The 22,172-nt window shown below is 43.3% G+C and overlaps 1 protein-coding gene across 7 annotated transcripts in view; it reads left to right on the forward strand.

Annotated features, from left to right (window-relative positions):
• The window catches only part of TSHB (thyroid stimulating hormone subunit beta), a 264,528-nt gene extending 245,607 nt beyond the window's left edge, over positions 1-18,921 (forward strand). For all 7 annotated transcript variants that reach the window (XM_069761709.1, XM_069761714.1, XM_069761715.1 and 4 more), the window contains one exon: positions 15,432-18,921. In XM_069761709.1, the coding sequence (XP_069617810.1) occupies positions 15,432-15,692 (261 nt within the window). In that variant the 3' untranslated portion in view covers positions 15,693-18,921. The remainder of the gene's footprint in view (positions 1-15,431) is intronic.
• The last annotated feature ends 3,251 nt before the right edge of the window (positions 18,922-22,172 follow it).

The following is a 22,172-nucleotide window of genomic DNA, read 5'->3' on the forward strand; positions in this document are numbered from 1 at the left end:
AAGGTGTACGGAGTGGAGTCGTGTGTACGAGGTGTACGGAGCACAGCCGCGTGTGTACGAGGTGTACGGAGCGGAGTCGTGTGTAAGAGGTGTACAGAGCCATGTGTGCAAGGTGTACGGAGCACAGCCGCATGTGTACAAGGTGTACGGAGCGGAGTCGTGTGTAAGAGGTGTACGGAGCCATGTGTACGAGGTGTACGGAGCACAGCCGCGTGTGTACGAGGTGTACGGAGCGGAGCCGTGTGTACGAGGTGTACAGAGCACTGCCGCGTGTGTACGAGGTGTACGGAGCACAGCCGCGTGTGTATGAGGTGTACGGAGCACAGCCACGTGTGTATGAGGTGTACGGAGTGGTGCCGTGTGTGTACGAGATGTATGGAGAGGAGCCGTATGTGTATGAGGTGTACGCAGCGGAGCTGTGTGTGTGCAAGGTATGCGGAGCAGTGTGTGCAATGTGTATGGAGCGGAGCGGTGTGTGTATGAGGTGTACGGAGTAGTGCCGTGTGTACGAGATGTATGGAGCGGAGCCGTGTATGAGGTGTATGGAGCAGAGCCGTGTGTGTATGAGGTGTATGGAGCAGAGCCGTGTATGGAGCGGAGCTGAATGTGTACGGAGCGGAGCCGTGTGTGTATGAGATGTATGGAGTGGAGCCGTGTGTACGGAGCGGAGCCGTGTATGCAAAGTTTACGGAGCGCAGCCGCGTGTGTAGGAGTAGCTATGTGTGGCCATTATCATGTGCGGCCAATATACAGTAAGGAGCATCATGTGTGGCCATTATACAGTATGGAGCATCATGTGCGGTCATTATACACTATGGAGCATCATGTGTGGCCATTATACAGTATGGAGCATCATGTGCGGTCATTATACACTATGGAGCATCATGTGCGGTCATTATACAGTATGGAGCATCATGTGTGGTCATTATACAGTATGGAGCATCATGTGTGGTCATTATACAGTATGGAGCATCATGTGTGGCCATTATACAGTATTGAGCATCATGTAGTCATGTGGGGTCGTTATACAGTATGGAGCACTGTGTGGCCATTATACAGTATCGAGCACTGTGTGGCCATATTTTTTTTTATAATTATTCTTTATGAACAGTGTGATCAGCAGTGCTAAATGGGTGTGGTTGAGACATGGATATGGGTGTGACTAGTGAATGGGTGTGGTCAGAGGTGTGTCCTAAAATTTGCTGCGGCGCGCAGCGCGCGCCGCAAACTTTCTCCCTCTTTCCCAACTTCAAAAGTTGGGAGGTATGGTAATATGTGGTCTGGAAATGGTGCGGTGGTATTTGTCCCTTGTATGTGCTATTATTCGATCACTGTGGTTGTAATTTGTGGTCTGGTCATGGTGCGGTGGTATTTGTTCCTTGTATGTGATATTATTGGTCAAGATATACCTAAATTGTATTGCAGATTTTAACAAATATTTCCTAGGTTACAGTAGAGTAGGGCCCGGCCCTTTTTCTGGAATAATCTGGTTCGGGTATATCGTGACCCCCGTCACATAACTGGGGGGGCCCACAGTGTGTGAACAGCCCGGGGCCCTGGCTACCCTTAATCCACCCCTGTGAACAACACAATATAACAACTGGCCGTTGATGGCAGCAAAGTACAAGAAACACAATAGATGGAATTAAACCATATACATTACATAATGTCCTATAATGACTGAATGTCTTACAAAAGATTAGCTAACAGCACAAAAGCCATTTTTCCATTTCATTTGGAAAATTAACTAATTTAGAAATTGATGGCAGCAACACTTCTCAAAAAAGTTGGGAGAGGTCCATGTCTACCATTGTGCAGCATCCCCTTTACTTTTTACAACAGTCTATAAATGTTTTGATCATGAGGAGACCTATTATTGATTGGAGTTTTGAAAGAGAACTGATGTCTAGTGATGAAAAAGCACTAAAATGCTTGGGTGCTCGTCAGGGCCGGACTGGGACTAAAATTCAGCCCTGGCATTTGAAGTCACACAGGCCCACTTGTCGCATGGTGACTGTATAATATCTTTGCACACTTGTAGGTTACAAGAAGTGAGGGGAGTGTAACACGACTATATAACATAATTACAGCTGTATTCAGCATTACAGCTCAGTCCCCATAGAATGTAATACAGCACAGCCCCCATAGAGTGTAATGCAGCACAGCCCCATAGAATGTAATACAGCACAGCCCCCATAGAATGTAATACAGCACAGCCCCCATAGAATTTAATACAGCACAGCCTCCATAGAATGTAATGCAGCACAGCCCCCATAGAATGTAATACAGCCAGCCCCCATAGAATGTAATACAGCACAGCCCCATAGAATGTAATACAGCACAGCTCCCATAGAATGTAATGCAGCCAGCCCCCATAGAATGTAATACAGCCAGCCCCCATAGAATGTAATACAGCACAGCCCCCATAGAATGTAATGCAGCACAGCTCCCATAGAATGTAATACAGCACAGCCCCCATAGAATGTAATACAGCACAGCCCCCATAGAATGTAATGCAGCACAGCCCCCATAGAATGTAATACAGCCAGCCCCCATAGAATGTAATGCAGCTAGCCCCCATAGAATGTAATGCAGCACAGCCCCATGGAATGGAATGCAGCACAACCCCCATAGAATGTAATACAGCACAGCCCCCATAGAATGTAATGCAGCACAGCCCCCATAGAATGTAATACAGCCAGCCCCATAGAATATAATACAGCCAGCCCCCATAGAGTGTAATACAGCACAGCTCCCATAGAATGTAATGCAGCAGAGCCCCCATAGAATGTAATGCAGCACAGACCCATATAATGTAATGCAGCACAGCCCCCATAGAATGTAATACAGCCAGCCCCCATAGAATGTAATACAGCACAGCTCCCATAGAATGTAATGCAGCCAGCCCCCATAGAATGTAATGCAGCACAGCCCCATAGAATGTAATGCAGCACAACCCCCATAGAATGTAATACAGCCAGCCCCCATAGAATGTAATGCATCACAGCCCCCATAGAATGTAATGCAGCCAGCCCCCATAGAATGTAATGCAGCACAGCCCCATAGAATGTAATGCAGCACAGCCCCATAGAATGTAATGCAGCACAACCCCATAGAATGTAATGCAGCACAGCCCCCATAGAATGTAATGCAGCCAGCCCCATAGAATGTAATGCAGCACAACCCCATAGAATGTAATGCAGCACAGCCCCCATAGAATGTAATGCAGCCAGCCCCATAGAATGTAATGCAGCACAGCCCCCATAGAATGTAATGCAGCACAGCCCCATAGAATGTAATGCAGCACAACCCCATAGAATGCAATGCAGCACAACCCCATAGAATGTAATGCAGCACAGCCCCCATAGAATGTAATGCAGCACAGCCCCATAGAATGTAATGCAGCACAACCCCATAGAATGCAATGCAGCACAACCCCATAGAATGTAATGCAGCACAGCCCCCATAGAATGTAATGCAGCCAGCCCCATAGAATGTAATGCAGCACAGCCCCATAGAATGTAATACAGCATAGCTCCCATAGAATGTAATGCAGCCAGCCCCCATAGAATGTAATGCAGCACAACCCCCATAGAATGTAATACAGCCAGCCCCCATAGGATGTAATACAGCCAGCCCCCATAGAATGTAATGCAGCACAGCCCCATAGAATGTAATGCAGCACAGCCCCATAGAATGTAATGCAGCGCAACCCCATAGAATGTAATGCAGCACAGCCCCCATAGAATTTAATACAGCACAGCCTCCATAGAATGTATTGCAGCACAGCCCCCATAGAATGTAATACAGCCAGTCCCCATAGGATGTAATACAGCCAGCCCCCATAGAATGTAATGCAGCACAGCCCCATAGAATGTAATGCAGCACAGCCCCATAGAATGTAATGCAGCGCAACCCCATAGAATGTAATGCAGCACAGCCCCATAGAATGTAATGCAGCACAGCCCCCATAGAATGTAATGCAGCACAGCCCCATAGAATGTAATGCAGCCAGCCCCCATAGAATGTAATGCAGCCAGCCCCCATAGAATGTAATGCAGCCAGCCCCGTAGAATGTAATGCAGCACAGCCCCATAGAATGTAATGCAGCCAGCCCCCATAGAATGTAATGCAGCCAGCCCCCATAGAATGTAATGCAGCACAGCCCCATAGAATGTAATGCAGCACAGCCCCATAGAATGTAATTCAGCCAGCCCCCATAGAATGTAATACAGCACAGCCCCATAGAATGTAATGCAGCACAACCCCCATAGAATCTAATGCAGCACAGCCCCCATAGCCCCACAATCCAGTTATCACTCATTGATGTATATATAAGAAAAGAAAACACTCTTGCCCCGCGCTGCTCCAGGCTCTGGTCTCAGCAGCTGCAGTCTGCCCGCCCGACACACAGCAGGTGCGACATGATATGATATCGCGCACCCGCAGTGTCAAAGGCAGAGCAGGGAATGATGGGAGAGGGAGTGACAGCAGACGCTCTCTCCTCCATCATTGCATTCAACTGTACCGGCATCATAGACGCCAGTCTGGCCCTGGTGCTCGTTACTCGAGTCGAGCAAATCGTAATGCTTGGATGCTCTACCCGAGTAACAAGTATAATGGAAGTCAATGGGAAACTCAAGCATTTTCCGGCCACCCCCATCCCCCTCCAGAGGTCTGGAAGGGTCTAAAAATGTCTTAAATCGATGGAAACAGTGCTGAAATAGTATGGGAGCAGCATGAAGATGATCCCTGGAAGCATCTCTGAATCCCAGGTCACTGCTGGGAACAATGCTGTCAGAAAATTAAGCCACTGTTATGTATATAAGGCAAAATAAACAAGAGAAAACAAAACGCTTCTCCACACCTTGGGCTAAGTTCACACATAGTGTTCTTAATGCATTTTTGCAAGTTTGCATTGCTTTCTATGGTGACAAAAACATTCACCAGGAATTTTAAAATTTTACTACACTTTCTTGCCATATGGTGTGTGAAACATGATTAGACACATCTTGCTTTATTTATGATGGAGGGACTCTGAAAGTCACATTTCTTTTTCAGGGCCATCAGGCAGTTCTCATTATTTGTAGAGGGCCATCAGGTGGCCCTTACCGTTGTTAGAGGGCAAGCATTCGGCCCTCACTATTGTTAGAAGGCCAGCATGTGCCTCTCACTATTGCCAGAGGGATATCAGGCGGCACTCACTCTAATTTTAGAGGGCCAACAGCGCCCTCACTCAACAGTTTTGGCTATGCCTTGCATAGCCATATATTGCTACTACAGGATGCGGCCCTCACAATTTATAGAGGGCCAGCAGGTGGACCCCACTATTTTCAGAGAGCCAGCAATCGTCTTGTAGACAGATGAAACCAAGATAAAGCCTTTCGGTAAATCACATCATTGTATTGTTTACTGTAAATATAATGAAGCCTACAAATAAAAGAACACAGTAGTTACAGTCAAATATGGTAAAGGTTCAAAGATGTTTTGGGGTCATTTTCCTGCCTCTGGCACTGGGTGCCTTGTCTGTGTGCAAGGCATCATGAAATGTGAACATTCCCAAAGGATTTTTGCTAGCAATGTAGTGCCCAGTGTCAAAAAGTTGGGTTGGCCTCCTAGGTCATGGGTCATCCAACAGGACAATGACCCCAAATATAATTCAAGAAGCACCTACAAATGGCTGGAAACAAAGCACTGGAGAGTTCAGAAGTGGCAATTCCAGCTCTAGTAGCATCAAGTCTCTCAACACTACCTCTTACAGCGAATGGCCACATTACATGTTAATTTTGCCTGCTTTGATGAACATCTGAGTACAGAATACTATAAATCACCGTAAAAAAATCATGAATCTATCAATGAATGTATTAAAAAAAAGCAATCAAGTTATGGACTATGGAAGATGCATGTGACCAGAATGAACACTCTTTTCCAGCAGATAATATATAGCACCCATTCCTACACTAAACGCAGATAACATCAGTATTAATAGAGACCAGAATAGATGTTACCTTGATATCTTTTATTTTTAGGTTGAAGCAGCAAGGATTATAATTTAGAAGGCAATAATTCCTGACTAGATGCCTGTAATACGCTATCCCAACTGCGACAGCTCACCCTACACAAACTGCAGATAAGAGCAGTATAATTGCAAAATATAGAAAGGATTTGAATCAGCCCTGAAAATATTTTTTCTTGTACGTGGCAGCAACAAACTCTCGAGGAACGCAAACAACCCTGTCTGCTTTCATGAATTTCTGAGCACAGATTGCCAATAAAAACATGAATCTGTCAATAAGTGTATGGAAAAAAGAAATCAAGTTATGGACTACCAAAATACATGTGGGGATTCCCTAACAAACATGCAATCCCTGCATGTATACAGGTTGTCTAGCAGCTGCAAATCATGCAGCTGTGGTGACACATACATAATCTACGAGCACGCCGAAGATACTAGAACACCTGAGCATGCTCAGAAATCTTGAGTTTCAAGCATACTCGCTCATCACTACTCCCTAACATAGTAACATAGTAACATAGTTAGTAAGGCTGAAAAAAGACATTTGTCCATCCAGTTCAGCCTATATTCCATCATAATAAATCCCCAGATCTACGTCCTTCTACAGAACCTAATAATTGTATGATACAATATTGTTCTGCTCCAGGAAGACATCCAGGCTTCTCTTGAACCCCTCGACTGAGTTCGCCATCACCACCTCCTCAGGTAAGCAATTCCAGATTCTTACCGCCCTAACAGTAAAGAATCCTCTTCTATGTTGGTGGAAAAACCTTCTCTCCTCCAGTCGCAAAGAATGCCCTCTTGTACCCGTCACCTTCCTTGGTATAAACAGATCCTCAGCGAGATATTTGTATTGTCCCCTTATATACTTATACATGGTTATTAGATCACCCCTCAGTCGTCTTTTTTCTAGACTAAATAATCAAGCTTCAAGGAGGCTAATTTGCATATTCCAGGTGCCTTCTGGGAGAAGCGAAGTCTCCCTAAGCTAGAAGATCGTTGGGTACAGCCGGGACCAGCTGCTTCGAAAGCATCACCAAACCAGGGATTCAAGCTTCAGGAGGCTAATTTGCATATTCCAGGTGCCTTCTGGGAGAAGCGAAGTCTCCCTAAGCTAGAAGATCGTTGGGTACAGCCGGGACCAGCTGCTTCGAAAGCATCACCAAACCAGGGATTCAAGCTTCAGGAGGCTAATTTGCATATTCCAGGTGCCTTCTGGGAGAAGCGAAGTCTCCCTAAGCTAGAAGATCGTTGGGTACAGCCGGGACCAGCTGCTTCGAAAGCATCACCAAACCAGGGATTCAAGCTTCAGGAGGCTAATTTGCATATTCCAGGTGCCTTCTGGGAGAAGCGAAGTCTCCCTAAGCTAGAAGATCGTTGGGTACAGCCGGGACCAGCTGCTTCGAAAGCATCACCAAACGAGGGATTCAAGCTTCAGGAGGCTAATTTGCATATTCCAGGTGCCTTCTGGGAGAAGCGAAGTCTCCCTAAGCTAGAAGATCGTTGGGTACAGCCGGGACCAGCTGCTTCGAAAGCATCACCAAACGAGGGATTCAAGCTTCAGGAGGCTAATTTGCATATTCCAGGTGCCTTCTGGGAGAAGCGAAGTCTCCCTAAGCTAGAAGATCGTTGGGTACAGCCGGGACCAGCTGCTTCGAAAGCATCACCAAACCAGGGATTTTTGCCTGTAGGACATTATTGCAAGAGAGCTTGGCTGAGTAGATTACACAAGAAGGAAAACACACAGCAAGTCAGCAGGATCTAGGAGCAACATGGCAAATGTGACAACCTACATGGTGAGCTGCAGCATGTGCTACATGTTCACAGATCGACCAGAAGAAGAATCCAATTTCACCTGTCAGAAGTGTAGACTAGTGGCCCTTTTAGAAGAAAAGGTGCGGGGTCTGGAAGAAAGAATAGCAACTTTGAAACTCATCAAAGAGAATGAAGACTTTCTAGACAGAACAGAAGCATCTCTACTGGTCACAGAAGGTGCAAAAAGTGTCAGAGAACCTCCAAAAGCAGATGAGTGGAAGCATGTGACCAAAAGAAGCAAGAAGACCATGGAGAAATCACCAACCACACAACTGAAGAACCGATTTCAAATCTTTGTAGAGGATGAAGATGGCACACCCAAGAATGAAGCAATACCAGCAAGCAAAAAAGAAAAGGGCACACAGCAACAAGTGACAGCAAAAAGTACAGCCAAGAAGCAACGAAGAGTGGTGGTGGTGGGAGACTCACTACTGAGAGGCACAGAAGCAGCCATCTGCAGACCGGACATAACTGCAAGAGAAGTATGCTGCCTTCCAGGTGCGATGATCAAGGATGTGACCGATAGGATACCAAAGCTCTTCAGCTCCAAGGACGTCCACCCATTTCTTCTGATACATGTTGGCACCAATGACACGGCAAGGAAGGACCTACCGACAATCTGCAAGGACTTTGAAGAGTTGGGGAAGAAAGTAAAGGAACTGGATGCACAGGTAGTTTTTTCTTCTATCCTTCCAGTAGACGGGCATGGCACCAGGAGATGGAACAGGATCCTTGATGCAAACAACTGGCTAAGACGATGGTGCAGACAACAAGGATTCGGATTCCTGGACCACGGTGTGAATTACTTGTACGATGGACTCCTCGCCAGAGACGGACTACACCTCAACAAACCTGGGAAACACACATTCGCCAGAAGACTCGCTACACTCATCAGGAGGGCGTTAAACTAGAAGAAGAGGGGACGGGAAGAAAAACATTAGACTTGAACAAAGACGACCCAGGAAAACATACTCAGAAGGGAGGTAAGAACATTTCTAAAACAATCCACAGTGAGGAGATTGGAACAAAACAAAATCCTCTGAACTGCATGCTCGCAAACGCCAGAAGCCTGACAAACAAGATGGAAGAACTAGAAGCAGAAATATCTACAGGTAACTTTGACATAGTGGGAATAACCGAGACATGGTTAGATGAAAGCTATGACTGGGCAGTTAACTTACAGGGTTACAGTCTGTTTAGAAAGGATCGTAAAAATCGGAGAGGAGGAGGGGTTTGTCTCTATGTAAAGTCTTGTCTAAAGTCCACTTTAAGGGAGGATATTAGCGAAGGGAATGAGGATGTCGAGTCCATATGGGTTGAAATTCATGGAGGGAAAAATGGTAACAAAATTCTCATTGGGGTCTGTTACAAACCCCCAAATATAACAGAAACCATGGAAAGTCTACTTCTAAAGCAGATAGATGAAGCTGCAACCCATAATGAGGTCCTGGTTATGGGGGACTTTAACTACCCGGATATTAACTGGGAAACAGAAACCTGTGAAACCCATAAAGGCAACAGGTTTCTGCTAATAACCAAGAAAAATTATCTTTCACAATTGGTGCAGAATCCAACCAGAGGAGCAGCACTTTTAGACCTAATACTATCTAATAGACCTGACAGAATAACAAATCTGCAGGTGGTTGGGCATTTAGGAAATAGCGACCACAATATTGTGCAGTTTCACCTGTCTTTCACTAGGGGGACTTGTCAGGGAGTCACAAAAACATTGAACTTTACGAAGGCAAAGTTTGAACAGCTTAGAGATGCCCTTAATCTGGTAGACTGGGACAATATCCTCAGAAATGAGAATACAGATAATAAATGGGAAATGTTTAAGAACATCCTAAATAGGCAGTGTAAGCGGTTTATACCTTGTGGGAATAAAAGGACTAGAAATAGGAAAAACCCAATGTGGCTAAACAAAGAAGTAAGACAGGCAATTAACAGTAAAAAGAAAGCATTTGCACTACTAAAGCAGGATGGCACCATTGAAGCTCTAAAAAACTATAGGGAGAAAAATACTTTATCTAAAAAACTAATTAAAGCTGCCAAAAAGGAAACAGAGAAGCACATTGCTAAGGAGAGTAAAACTAATCCCAAACTGTTCTTCAACTATATCAATAGTAAAAGAATAAAAACTGAAAATGTAGGCCCCTTAAAAAATAGTGAGGAAAGAATGGTTGTAGATGACGAGGAAAAAGCTAACATATTAAACACCTTCTTCTCCACGGTATTCACGGTGGAAAATGAAATGCTAGGTGAAATCCCAAGAAACAATGAAAACCCTGTATTAAGGGTCACCAATCTAACCCAAGAAGAGGTGCGAAACCGGCTAAATAAGATTAAAATAGATAAATCTCCGGGTCCGGATGGCATACACCCACGAGTACTAAGAGAACTAAGTAATGTAATAGATAAACCATTATTTCTTATTTTTAGGGACTCTATAGCGACAGGGTCTGTTCCGCAGGACTGGCGCATAGCAAATGTGGTGCCAATATTCAAAAAGGGCTCTAAAAGTGAACCTGGAAATTATAGGCCAGTAAGTCTAACCTCTATTGTTGGTAAAATATTTGAAGGGTTTCTGAGGGATGTTATTCTGGATTATCTCAATGAGAATAACTGTTTAACTCCATATCAGCATGGGTTTATGAGAAATCGCTCCTGTCAAACCAATCTAATCAGTTTTTATGAAGAGGTAAGCTATAGGCTGGACCACGGTGAGTCATTGGACGTGGTATATCTCGATTTTTCCAAAGCGTTTGATACCGTGCCGCACAAGAGGTTGGTACACAAAATGAGAATGCTTGGTCTGGGGGAAAATGTGTGTAAATGGGTTAGTAACTGGCTTAGTGATAGAAAGCAGAGGGTGGTTATAAATGGTATAGTCTCTAACTGGGTCGCTGTGACCAGTGGGGTACCGCAGGGGTCAGTATTGGGACCTGTTCTCTTCAACATATTCATTAATGATCTGGTAGAAGGTTTACACAGTAAAATATCGATATTTGCAGATGATACAAAACTATGTAAAGCAGTTAATACAAGAGAAGATAGTATTCTGCTACAGATGGATCTGGATAAGTTGGAAACTTGGGCTGAAAGGTGGCAGATGAGGTTTAACAATGATAAATGTAAGGTTATACACATGGGAAGAGGGAATCAATATCACCATTACACACTGAACGGGAAACCACTGGGTAAATCTGACAGGGAGAAGGACTTGGGGATCCTAGTTAATGATAAACTTACCTGGAGCAGCCAGTGCCAGGCAGCAGCTGCCAAGGCAAACAGGATCATGGGGTGCATTAAAAGAGGTCTGGATACACATGATGAGAGCATTATACTGCCTCTGTACAAATCCCTAGTTAGACCGCACATGGAGTACTGTGTCCAGTTTTGGGCACCGGTGCTCAGGAAGGATATAATGGAACTAGAGAGAGTACAAAGGAGGGCAACAAAATTAATAAAGGGGATGGGAGAACTACAATACCCAGATAGATTAGCGAAATTAGGATTATTTAGTCTAGAAAAAAGACGACTGAGGGGCGATCTAATAACCATGTATAAGTATATAAGGGGACAATACAAATATCTCGCTGAGGATCTGTTTATACCAAGGAAGGTGACGGGCACAAGGGGGCATTCTTTGCGTCTGGAGGAGAGAAGGTTTTTCCACCAACACAGAAGAGGATTCTTTACTGTTAGGGCAGTGAGAATCTGGAATTGCTTGCCTGAGGAGGTGGTGATGGCGAACTCAGTCGAGGGGTTCAAGAGAGGCCTGGATGTCTTCCTGGAGGAGAACAATATTGTATCATACAATTATTAGGTTCTGTAGAAGGACGTAGATCTGGGTATTTATTATAATGGAATATAGGCTGAACTGGATGGACAAATGTCTTTTTTCGGCCTTACTAACTATGTTACTATGTTACTATGTTACTATGTAATCCTAATTTCGCTAATCTATCTGGGTATTGTAGTTCTCCCATCCCCTTTATTAATTTTGTTGCCCTCCTTTGTACTCTCTCTAGTTCCATTATATCCTTTCTGAGCACCGGTGCCCAAAACTGGACACAGTACTCCATGTGCGGTCTAACTAGGGATTTGTACAGAGGAAGTATAATGCTCTCATCATGTGTATCCAGACCTCTTTTAATGCACCCCATGATACTGTTTGCCTTGGCAGCTGCTGCCTGGCACTGGCTGCTCCAGGAAAGTTTATCATTAACTAGGATCCCCAAGTCCTTCTCCCTGTCAGATTTACCCAGTGGTTTCCCGTTCAGTGTGTAATGGTGATATTGATTCCTTCTTCCCATGTGTATAACCTTACATTTATCATTGTTAAACCTCATCTGCCACCTTTCAGCCCAAGTTTCCAACTTATCCAGATCCATCTGTAGCAGAATACTATCTTCTCTTGTATTAACTGCTTTACATAGTTTTGTATCATCTGCAAATATCGATATTTTACTGTGTAAACCTTCTACCAGATCATTAATGAATATGTTGAAGAGAACAGGTCCCAATACCGACCCCTGCGGTACCCCACTGGTCACAGCGACCCAGTTAGAGACTATACCATTTATAACCACCCTCTGCTTTCTATCACTAAGCCAGTTACTAACCCATTTACACACATTTTCCCCCAGACCAAGCATTCTCATTTTGTGTACCAACCTCTTGTGCGGCACGGTATCAAACGCTTTGGAAAAATCGAGATATACCACATCCAATGACTCACCGTGGTCCAGCCTATAGCTTACCTCTTCATAAAAACTGATTAGATTGGTTTGACAGGAGCGATTTCTCATAAACCCATGCTGATATGGAGTTAAACAGTTATTCTCATTGAGATAATCCAGAATAACGTCCCTCAGAAACCCTTCAAATATTTTACCTATTACCTATTACCTATATTTTCCCTAAGTAAGGACCACCTGACAGCCCACAACAAGGCAATGGATCACATATTAATAGAAACCACAGGGTCTTTTGGTTTCTAAAAATGTTCCCTCAACTAGAAGGTGGAGCTTGAGAAAAAGCATTTTTTCTATTACTAAGGTGTGGGTCTCCTAGACTGGTAAAGCGTATGCACTAAGTGCACGGGATGCCAAAAATGTAAATAAGGCACACCAATACCCCTTTGAATAGACATAATGGAGAGCCTCAGAATACATTTTTTCCCATTATTAAGGAGTGGGTATCCTAGACTATTAATGTGCATGTACTAAGTAAATGGGCTGAAAAACATTTACCCTTTGGGGGCATACATATATCACATGCTATATATATCATAGCTACAGTGCCTTGTGAAAGTATTCGGCCCCCTGGAAATTTTCAAACTTTTCCCACATATTATACTTCAAACATAAAGATACCAAGTGTAAATTTTTGGTGAAGAATCAACAACAAGTGGAACACAATTGTGAAGTTGAATGAAATTTATTGGTTAGTTTAAATTTTTGTGGAAATTAAAAAACTGAAAAGTGGGGCGTTCAATATTATTCGGCCCTTTTAACTTAATACTTTGCTGCACCACCTTTTGCTGTGATTACAGCTGCAAGTCGCTTGGGGTATGTCTCTATCAGTTTTGTAAATCGAGAGACTGAAATTCTTGCCCATTCTTCCTTGGCAAACAGCTCGAGCTCAGTGAGGTTTGATGGAGATCGTTTGTGAACAGCAGTTTTCAGCTCTTTTCACAGATTCTCGATTGGATTGAGGTCTGGACTTTGACTTGGCCATTCTAATACCTGGATACATTTATTTGTGAACTATTCCATTGTAGATTTTGCTTTAGGTTTGGGATCATTGTCTTGTTGGAAGACAAATCTCCATCCCAGTCTCAGGTCTTTTGCAGACTCCAACAGGTTTTCTTCAAGAATGGTCCTGTATTTGGCTCCACCCATCTTCTCATCAATAGTAACCATCTTCCCTGTCTGAAGAAAATCAGGCCAAAACCATGATGCTGCCACTACCATGTTTGACAGTGGGGATGGTGTGTTTAGAGTGATGAGCTGTGTTGTCTTTTCGCTAAACATATCGTTTGGCATTGTTGCCAAAAAGTTCGATTTTGGTTTCATCTGACCAGAGCACCTTCTTCCACATGTTTGGTGTGTCTCCCAGGTGGCTTGTTGTAAACTTTAAACAACACTTTTTATGAATATCTTTGAGAAATGGCTTTCTTCTTGCCACTCTTCCATAAAGGCCAAATTTGTGCAATGTACGACTGATTGTCGTCCTATGGTCAAACTGTCCCACCTCAGCTGTAAATCTCTGCAGTTCATCCAGAGTGATCATTGGCCTCTTGGCTGCATCTCTGATCGGTCTTCTCCATGTTTGAGATGAAAGTGTAGAGGGACGGCCGGGTCTTGGTAGATTTGCAGTGGTATGATACTCCTTCTATTTCAATATAATCACTTGCACAGTGCTCCTTGGGATGTTTAAAGTTTTGGAAATCATTTTATATCCAAGTCTGGCTTTAAACTTCTGCACAACAGTATCACGGACCTGCCTGTTGTGTTCCTGTGTGACATGGAGGACAATGTGGGGTGCATTATACTACATGGAAGGCAATGTTTTACCCATTATACTGCATGGAGAACTATGTGGAGCCCATTATACTACATAGAGGACTATGAGTAGCCCATTATACTATATGGATGGTGATGTGGGGGCCATTATAATATTTGGAGAGCTATGTGGGTGCCCTTACACTATATGGAGGGCTATATGGGGGCCATTATACCATTTGTAGGGACATATACTATTTGGAGGGCAATGTGGGGTCATTATACTATTTGGAGGGATATATGGGGGCCATTATACTATATGGAGGGCTATATAGGAGCCTTTGTACTTTATGGAGGACTATGTATGGGGCCATTATACATTTTGCAGAGCTATGTGGGAGTTCATTATATTGTTTGCAGGGCTATGTTGGAACCATTATACTGTTTGCAGGGTTATGTGGGGTCAATTATACTGTTTGCAGGGCTATGTGGGGGCCATTTTACTTTTGGGAGGGCTATGATGGGGCCATTTATACTATATGCAAGCAATAATACAGTGTGAAGGTTTGTGTGTGGTCTATCATGCTATGTGAAGGACATTATGCTGTTTTCAGAGCTGTGTCGTGGACATTATGCTGTTTGGAGGGCTGTGTGGTGGCGATTATATTGTTTGGAGGGCTAGTAAGGGTCATCATACTGTGTGGAGGGTTGTGTTCGGGCCACCATACTGTGTGGAGGTTTGTATTGGGGCTAATATACTGAATGTAGAGGTGTGCTGGGGTCACAATTGGGGCATAAATACTGTGTCGCCATACTTTGTAAGATGGGGAAAAGTAGGGTTATTATACCATGCATGTATAGGGTACTATGGAGGAATTGACTGTGGGGGGTATCATATTGTGCATGGGGGCACTTTTGTTGGCCTAATACTTTATGGGGGCAATGAAAGGAGAATCTAGGGGCTTCAATAGTAGGAAAATTACGTTGTAAGGGCAGCTGTTAACCATAGTTGATATAAAAGGATATGGCATGTCTTAGAAAATATTTGCTAAATGCATCTTTCCAACTAAGCATCTTATTTTTTACAGGACCCAAATGTGAAAGGAAGACAACTAAAGACCATATCAAACCAGAATGTTTGCAGCTACCATGACTATATCCAGAAGACCATCTCTGTTCCTGGCTGCCCTGTCCACGTGAATCCACTGTATACTTACCCTGTTGCTCTCAGCTGCAAGTGTGACAAATGTAACACAGAGTATACTGACTGTGTACAAGACAGGATTGGCTCAAATTATTGCACCAAACCAAGAGAGCCAAAATATCTTCTGTACAAATTTCTGCAGTAATATATGCAATCATTTTACATGATTAGACTAGGAAACTACAATTGGTTTACTTCAAATTGCCAACACATTCAGTATAAGGTTTTTGGCAGGATGACAAAGCACAGGTTATGCACATAGATTTTATATTCTGCAACTGTCCTTGCCTTGCTCCCAAAAAGTGTTTTACCATGGCCATTTGTAGTTAACCATACTGCACTCAACTTCTATGTGTACGGGCGCCCTTAGCGGAACTATTCTATGGGGCTCTGTCAGCTCATTTCACATATTTGTTTTACTAAATACTTTGGGATTTGAAGTTTGCATTAGGTTTTTCCCCAGGTTTTCCTTCACGATACATATAGTGACATTGTCCAACTAGGATTGACCATGTCATTGTGTTGACTCTTTAAAAACACACCCTATTTAGGCAAAGTAAATGGTGACATCTAGTTGTCAAATTATTCATAGATGTTCAATAGTAAAAAACACAAAACAGAAATGTTACAGTACAAAATAGAAATACAGATATTTACTAAAACAAACATGTAAAGAGAGGTGAAAGGTGTCAGTATTTAGTTCTTTGTCTTGTAAAGCTTTATTGTATGATGCTTAAAATCTCTAAACTTACACCATCATTCAGCCTTTATGTGCACTTACTTATTTAACCAAAATAATAATATTCTGAAAAGCAAATATTTCGTAAAACTTTTTTTAAGTTTACAAAGGTTAAGCAAAGTTTGTTTCTATAAGAGGGAGTGGACGCCATTTTACTATTTGTAAAATAATAACTCTAGGTGCTGACTAAACAATTGGAGCTACTACACGCATATCATTTTGTATGGGTTTTTCCACAGTGGCTTCAAAGATACGTTGTAGTGAGTAACATTTAAAAAAATAAAGAAAATAAAGATTAAAATAAAATAAAGAAAAACTCGTTTGCACAGTGTAGATGGAAACAACTGGCATTTAGGGTATTTTAAATATAATACAAATATTTGTGGCTTAATTTTCTTAGTAGTTTTTATCGCGTGCTGCATTTATACTGTCCTGTTGCATTTTATAAAAAAAACACATGAAGGGTAATAAAAACTGTATAAGCCGAGATTTTCAGCTGATTTTATTAGGCTGAAGTGCCCCTCTTGGCTTATACTCTAGTCATTGTCCCAGGGGGTCGGCGGGGGAGGGGGAGTGGGAGTGGCAGGAGTCGGCGGCTGTCACATCATACTCACCCCCTCCTGGCACGGTCTCTGCACTTCCCTGCTTCTCAGATGGTCTCCGGCCGGCAGCTCTTCCTGTGTTCAGCAGTTACATGGTACCGCTCATTAAAGTAATGAATATGCACGCGACTCCACTCCCATAGACGTGGAAAGCATATTCATTACTTTAATGAGCGATACCATATGACCACTCAGCACTGGAAGGAGCTGCCACCCCGCGATAACTGAGAAGCAGGGAAGTGCAGAGAACCGCCAGGAGGGTGAGTATAATGGGGGAGGGTGAGCCATGCGATACTCACCTGTTCCCGTTCCACCGCCGGGCTGTGTTTTCTGCATCCTCTGGCTGTGACGTTCAGGTCAGAGGGCGCGATTACGTGGTTAGTGCGTGCCCTCTGCCTGAACAGTCACTGCAGAGAGATGGAAGACACAGCAGCGCGCAGTGGTGGAACGGGGACAGGTGAAAATTGCAAGTGCCAGGGGCCTGAGCCAGTAGCGACATTGGCACCTGGTCCCCATAGCGCGCCTTGTCCCCGACTGCTCAGGACACCGGCACCTGGCCCCCATCGACGAGAGGTGAGTATGTCATTTTTTTTAATCGCAGCAGCAGCAGCATATGGGGCATATTATTCTATGGAGCATCTTATGGGGCCATCAACCTTTATGGAGCATTATATGGGGTATATTATTCTATGGAGCATCTTATGTGGCCATCATTAACCTTTATGGAGCAGCATATGAGGCATATTATTCTATGGAGCATCTTATGGGGTCATCATTAACCTTTTGTGCAGCATTAAATGGGGCATATTTTAATATGGAGCATCTTATGAGGCCATTATTAACCTTTGTGCAGCATTATATGGGGCATATTTTAATATGGAGCATCTTATGGGGCTCATCATGAACTTTATGGAGCATTATATGGGGACATATTTTGTATGGAGCATCTTATGGGGTCCATCATGAATTGCATGGAGCATTATATGGGGCTCCTGATTCAATATTGATATTCAAAAACATTTAACCTACTGATTTACCAGTAGCTGCTGCATTTCCCACCCTAGGCTTATACTCGAGTCAATAAGTTTTTCCAGTATTTTGTGGCAAAATTTGGGGCCTTGGCTTATACTCGGGTCGGCTTATACTCGAGTATATACGGTAAATTCCCTTTAAAACGGCTGGGGCAATTTTGACAGCAACAAAGGTCAAAAGTCAATCTGTGCAGAGTAATATGGGTGGGATTGTGGCCCTTAGGGTACCACAGCCGCATCAATCAAGTTGAAAAAAAAGGCACCAGATGGATATTTTGTGATTTGCTTATCAATCATATTTAAAAAAAAGTGACCAAATGGATATTTTGTGATTTGCTTATCATTGTCTCTAGGGGTCACAATGCAACCGGCATTACACTGCGATGTAGCAACTGCAATCTTTGACCAAATGACATGTGCTGTAGCCATATTTGGTGTCTAGCTCCAGTCTAAGTATGAAATCGCCCACTGAATTCTTAGCTATTACACTAATATAATAAAAACTTTGCTTAAATCAAGCCTAAAACCAAAACTGTTTGGGATAATTAAGCCTCACAAAGATTATCATCCCAGCTTTCTTGTACATTTTTATTGATTATCTTCTGTATTAATATAGTTTGTAAACATTTTTATATGAACTGCTTATCTCTTTCACTTATATCAATACAGGGAAAATTATTGGCAGGTCGTATTATTTTATTTCCACTTGAAGAGGAAAATATTTGTGCAAAAAACAGATTTTGAAATGTACACCATGTGTAAAAGTTGCAGATTTTCAAAGCAAATTTCAACCCATGCAATCCATTTCATGGAAATACGAGAATTGTCATAAATTTGCTGTGGATTTGATGTCAAATTTGCAGTTGACATTTTCACCCATGGTCTGTAGCACAGCTTTTCCATAAAACAGTATATAGAAGTCCAATATGTATAGCAGGATATAATCCAATAGTAAAGTTGTGTATGAGAAGCAATTGGACTTAAAACATAACTTTTAATTTAAAGACTTAAAAAAGACAAACTATTGTGATACCATCACCAAGTGACACATACAAAAAAATGCTAAAAGACAAGGAGGGGTAGCCACCCACTCTAATAGACACAATCGGGTCAGAAAAAAATGCTAGTCCGCCTATAAAGGTATAGCATAGTACGGAATAACCGTGCTGCCTAATTGTTCAAAAGGTACGCTTATGTCCACAATAAGGAAATATATACATGTGACTATTGCTTATAGTATCTATACTTAGTCCGTATAACCTCAAAACTTATATGGTTACCAAGAATACTGTAAACCACATGTCCATGAAAAATGTCACTTCCCAAAAGAAGCGTAACCTGAACCAAATATATGTATATTCACATCGGTGTATGTTAATAGCAATCAGGAGACCGCTACCTTATATGAGGAGGCCGAGTACCCACAACGCATGCATAGGAGATGGGTGAGACCGTTCCACTCTGACATATTAAGTCTAACAGCCTGCATCGATCATGGGTTTACAGGTCATGTTTTAATTGAAACAGTGCATGATCTTACACACCTGGACACCCACCTCTGGGATAAGAGGAGCATATGAATGTCCTATTAAAGGTGTACTTTATTTATTTAGCACGTTTCAATATGACATCATTATATCGGTCTCCTGATTGCCCAAAAGCAGAATTCACAACAGTATCCCCCCTTGAGGAGGGGTCACCGAACCCTCACCAGAGCCCCCAGGCAGATCAGGATGAGCCAGATGAAAGGCACGAACCAAATCAGCGGCATGGACATCAGAGGCAAAAACCCAAGAATTATCCTCCTGGCCATAACCCTTCCATTTGACAAGGTACTGAAGTTTCCGCCTCGAAAAACGGGAATCCAAAATCTTCTCAACAACATATTCCAACTCCCCATCAACCAACACAGGGGCCGGAGGATCAACAGAGGGAACAACGGGCTCCACATATTTCCGCAATAAAGATCTATGGAAGACATTATGGATCGCAAAAGAGGCCGGAAGCGCCAGTAGAAAAGACCCGGATTAATAATCCTATAAGGACCAATAAACCGAGGCTTAAACTTAGGAGAAGAAACCTTCATAGGAACATGATGGGAAGACAACCAGACCAGATCCCCAACCCGAAGCCGGGAACCAACACACCGACGACGGTTAGCAAAACGTTGAGCCTCCTCCTGAGACAACACCAAATTGTCCACCACATGAGCCCAAATCTGCTGCAACCTGTCAACCACAGAATCCACACCAGGACAGTCAGAAGGCTCAACCTGCCCAGAAGAAAAACGAGGATGAAAACCAAAATTACAAAAGAAAGGCGAAACCAAAGTAGCCGAACTAGCCCGATTATTAAGGGCAAACTCGGCCAATGGCAAGAAAGCCACCCAATCATCCTGGTCAGCAAACACAAAGCATCTCAAATAAGTCTCCAAAGTCTGATTAGTTCGCTCGGTCTGACCATTTGTCTGAGGATGAAACGCAGAAGAAAAAGACAAATCAATGCCCAGCCTAGCACAAAAGGCCCGCCAAAACCTAGAAACAAACTGGAAACCTCTGTCGGACACAATATTCTCCGGAATACCATGCAAACGGACCACATGCTGAAAAAACAACAGAACCAAATCCGAAGAGGAAGGCAATTTAGGCAAAGGCACCAAATGAACCATCTTAGAGAACTGGTCACAAACAACCCAGATAACCGACATCCTCTGGGAAGAAATAAAATCCATAGAAATATGCGTCCAGGGCCTCTCAGGGACTGGCAATGGCAAAAACAACCCACTAGCACGGGAACAACAAGGCTTGGCCCACGCACAAGTCCCACAGTACTGCACAAAAGAACGCACATCACGCGACAAAGAAGGCCACCAAAAGGACCTACCAACCAAGTCTCTGGTACCAAAAATGCCAGGATGACCAGCCAACACGGAACAGTGAACCTCAGAAATCACTCTACTAGTCCATCTGTCAGGAACAAACAGTTTCCCCACAGGACAGCGGTCAGGTTTGTCAGCCTGAAATTCCTGAAGAACCCGTTGTAAATCAGGGGAAATGGCAGAAAGGACCACCCCTTCTTTCAGAATACCGACCGGTTCTAACACCTCAGGAGAATCAGGCAAAAAACTCCTAGAGAGGGCATCAGCCTTAATGTTCTTAGAACCCGGAAGGTACGAGACCACGAAATCAAAACGGGAAAAAAACAAGGACCATCGAGCCTGTCTAGGATTCAGCCGTTTGACAGACTCGAGGTAAATCAAATTCTTATGATCGGTCAAGACCACAATACGGTGCTCAGCTCCCTCAAGCCAATGTCGCCACTCCTCAAATGCCCACTTCATAGCCAACAACTCCCGATTGCCGACATCATAATTGCATTCAGCAGGCGAAAACTTACGGGAAAAGAAGGCACACGGTTTCATTAAGGAACCAACAGGATCCCTCTGAGACAAAACGGCCCCTGCCCCAATCTCAGAAGCGTCAACCTCAACCTGAAACGGAAGAGAAACATCCGGTTGGCGCAACACCGGAGCAGAAGTAAATCGACGTTTAAGCTCCTGAAATGCAGAGATAGCCGCAGAGGACTAATTCGCCACATCATCGCCTTTCTTCGTCAAATCGGTCAAGGGTTTAACCACGCTGGAAAAATTAGCAATGAAACAGCGATACAAATTTGCAAAACCCAAAAATTTCTGAAGGCTCTTCATGGATGTGGGCTGAATCCAATCATGAATGGCCTGAACCTTAACCGGATCCATCTCTATAGATGAGGGAGAAAAAATAAAGCCCAAAAAAGAAACCTTCTGCACCCCAAAGAGACACTTAGACCCTTTCACAAACAGGGCATTGTCACGAAGGATCTGAAATACCATCCTGACCTGTTCCACATGAGACTCCCAATCATCGGAAAAAATCAAAATATCGTCCAAATATACAATCAAGAACTTATCAATATAAGTCCGGAAAATATCATGCATGAAGGACTGAAAAACAGATGGAGCATTAGTGAGCCCGAATGGCATCACAAGGTATTCAAAATGGCCTTCGGGCGTGTTAAACGCAGTTTTCCATTCATCACCCTGCTTAATACGAACAAGATTATATGGCCCCCGAAGGTCAATCTTCGTAAACCAACTAGCTCCCTTAATCCTAGCAAAACAAATCGGTAAGCAAAGGTAAAGGGTATTGAAACTTGACCGTGATTTTATTCAAGAGGCGATAATCAATACAGGGTCTCAAGGAACCATCTTTTTT

The sequence above is a fragment of the Ranitomeya imitator genome, chromosome 3 (genome assembly GCF_032444005.1).
Source record: "Ranitomeya imitator isolate aRanImi1 chromosome 3, aRanImi1.pri, whole genome shotgun sequence".
Lineage (NCBI taxonomy): Eukaryota > Metazoa > Chordata > Amphibia > Anura > Dendrobatidae > Ranitomeya > Ranitomeya imitator.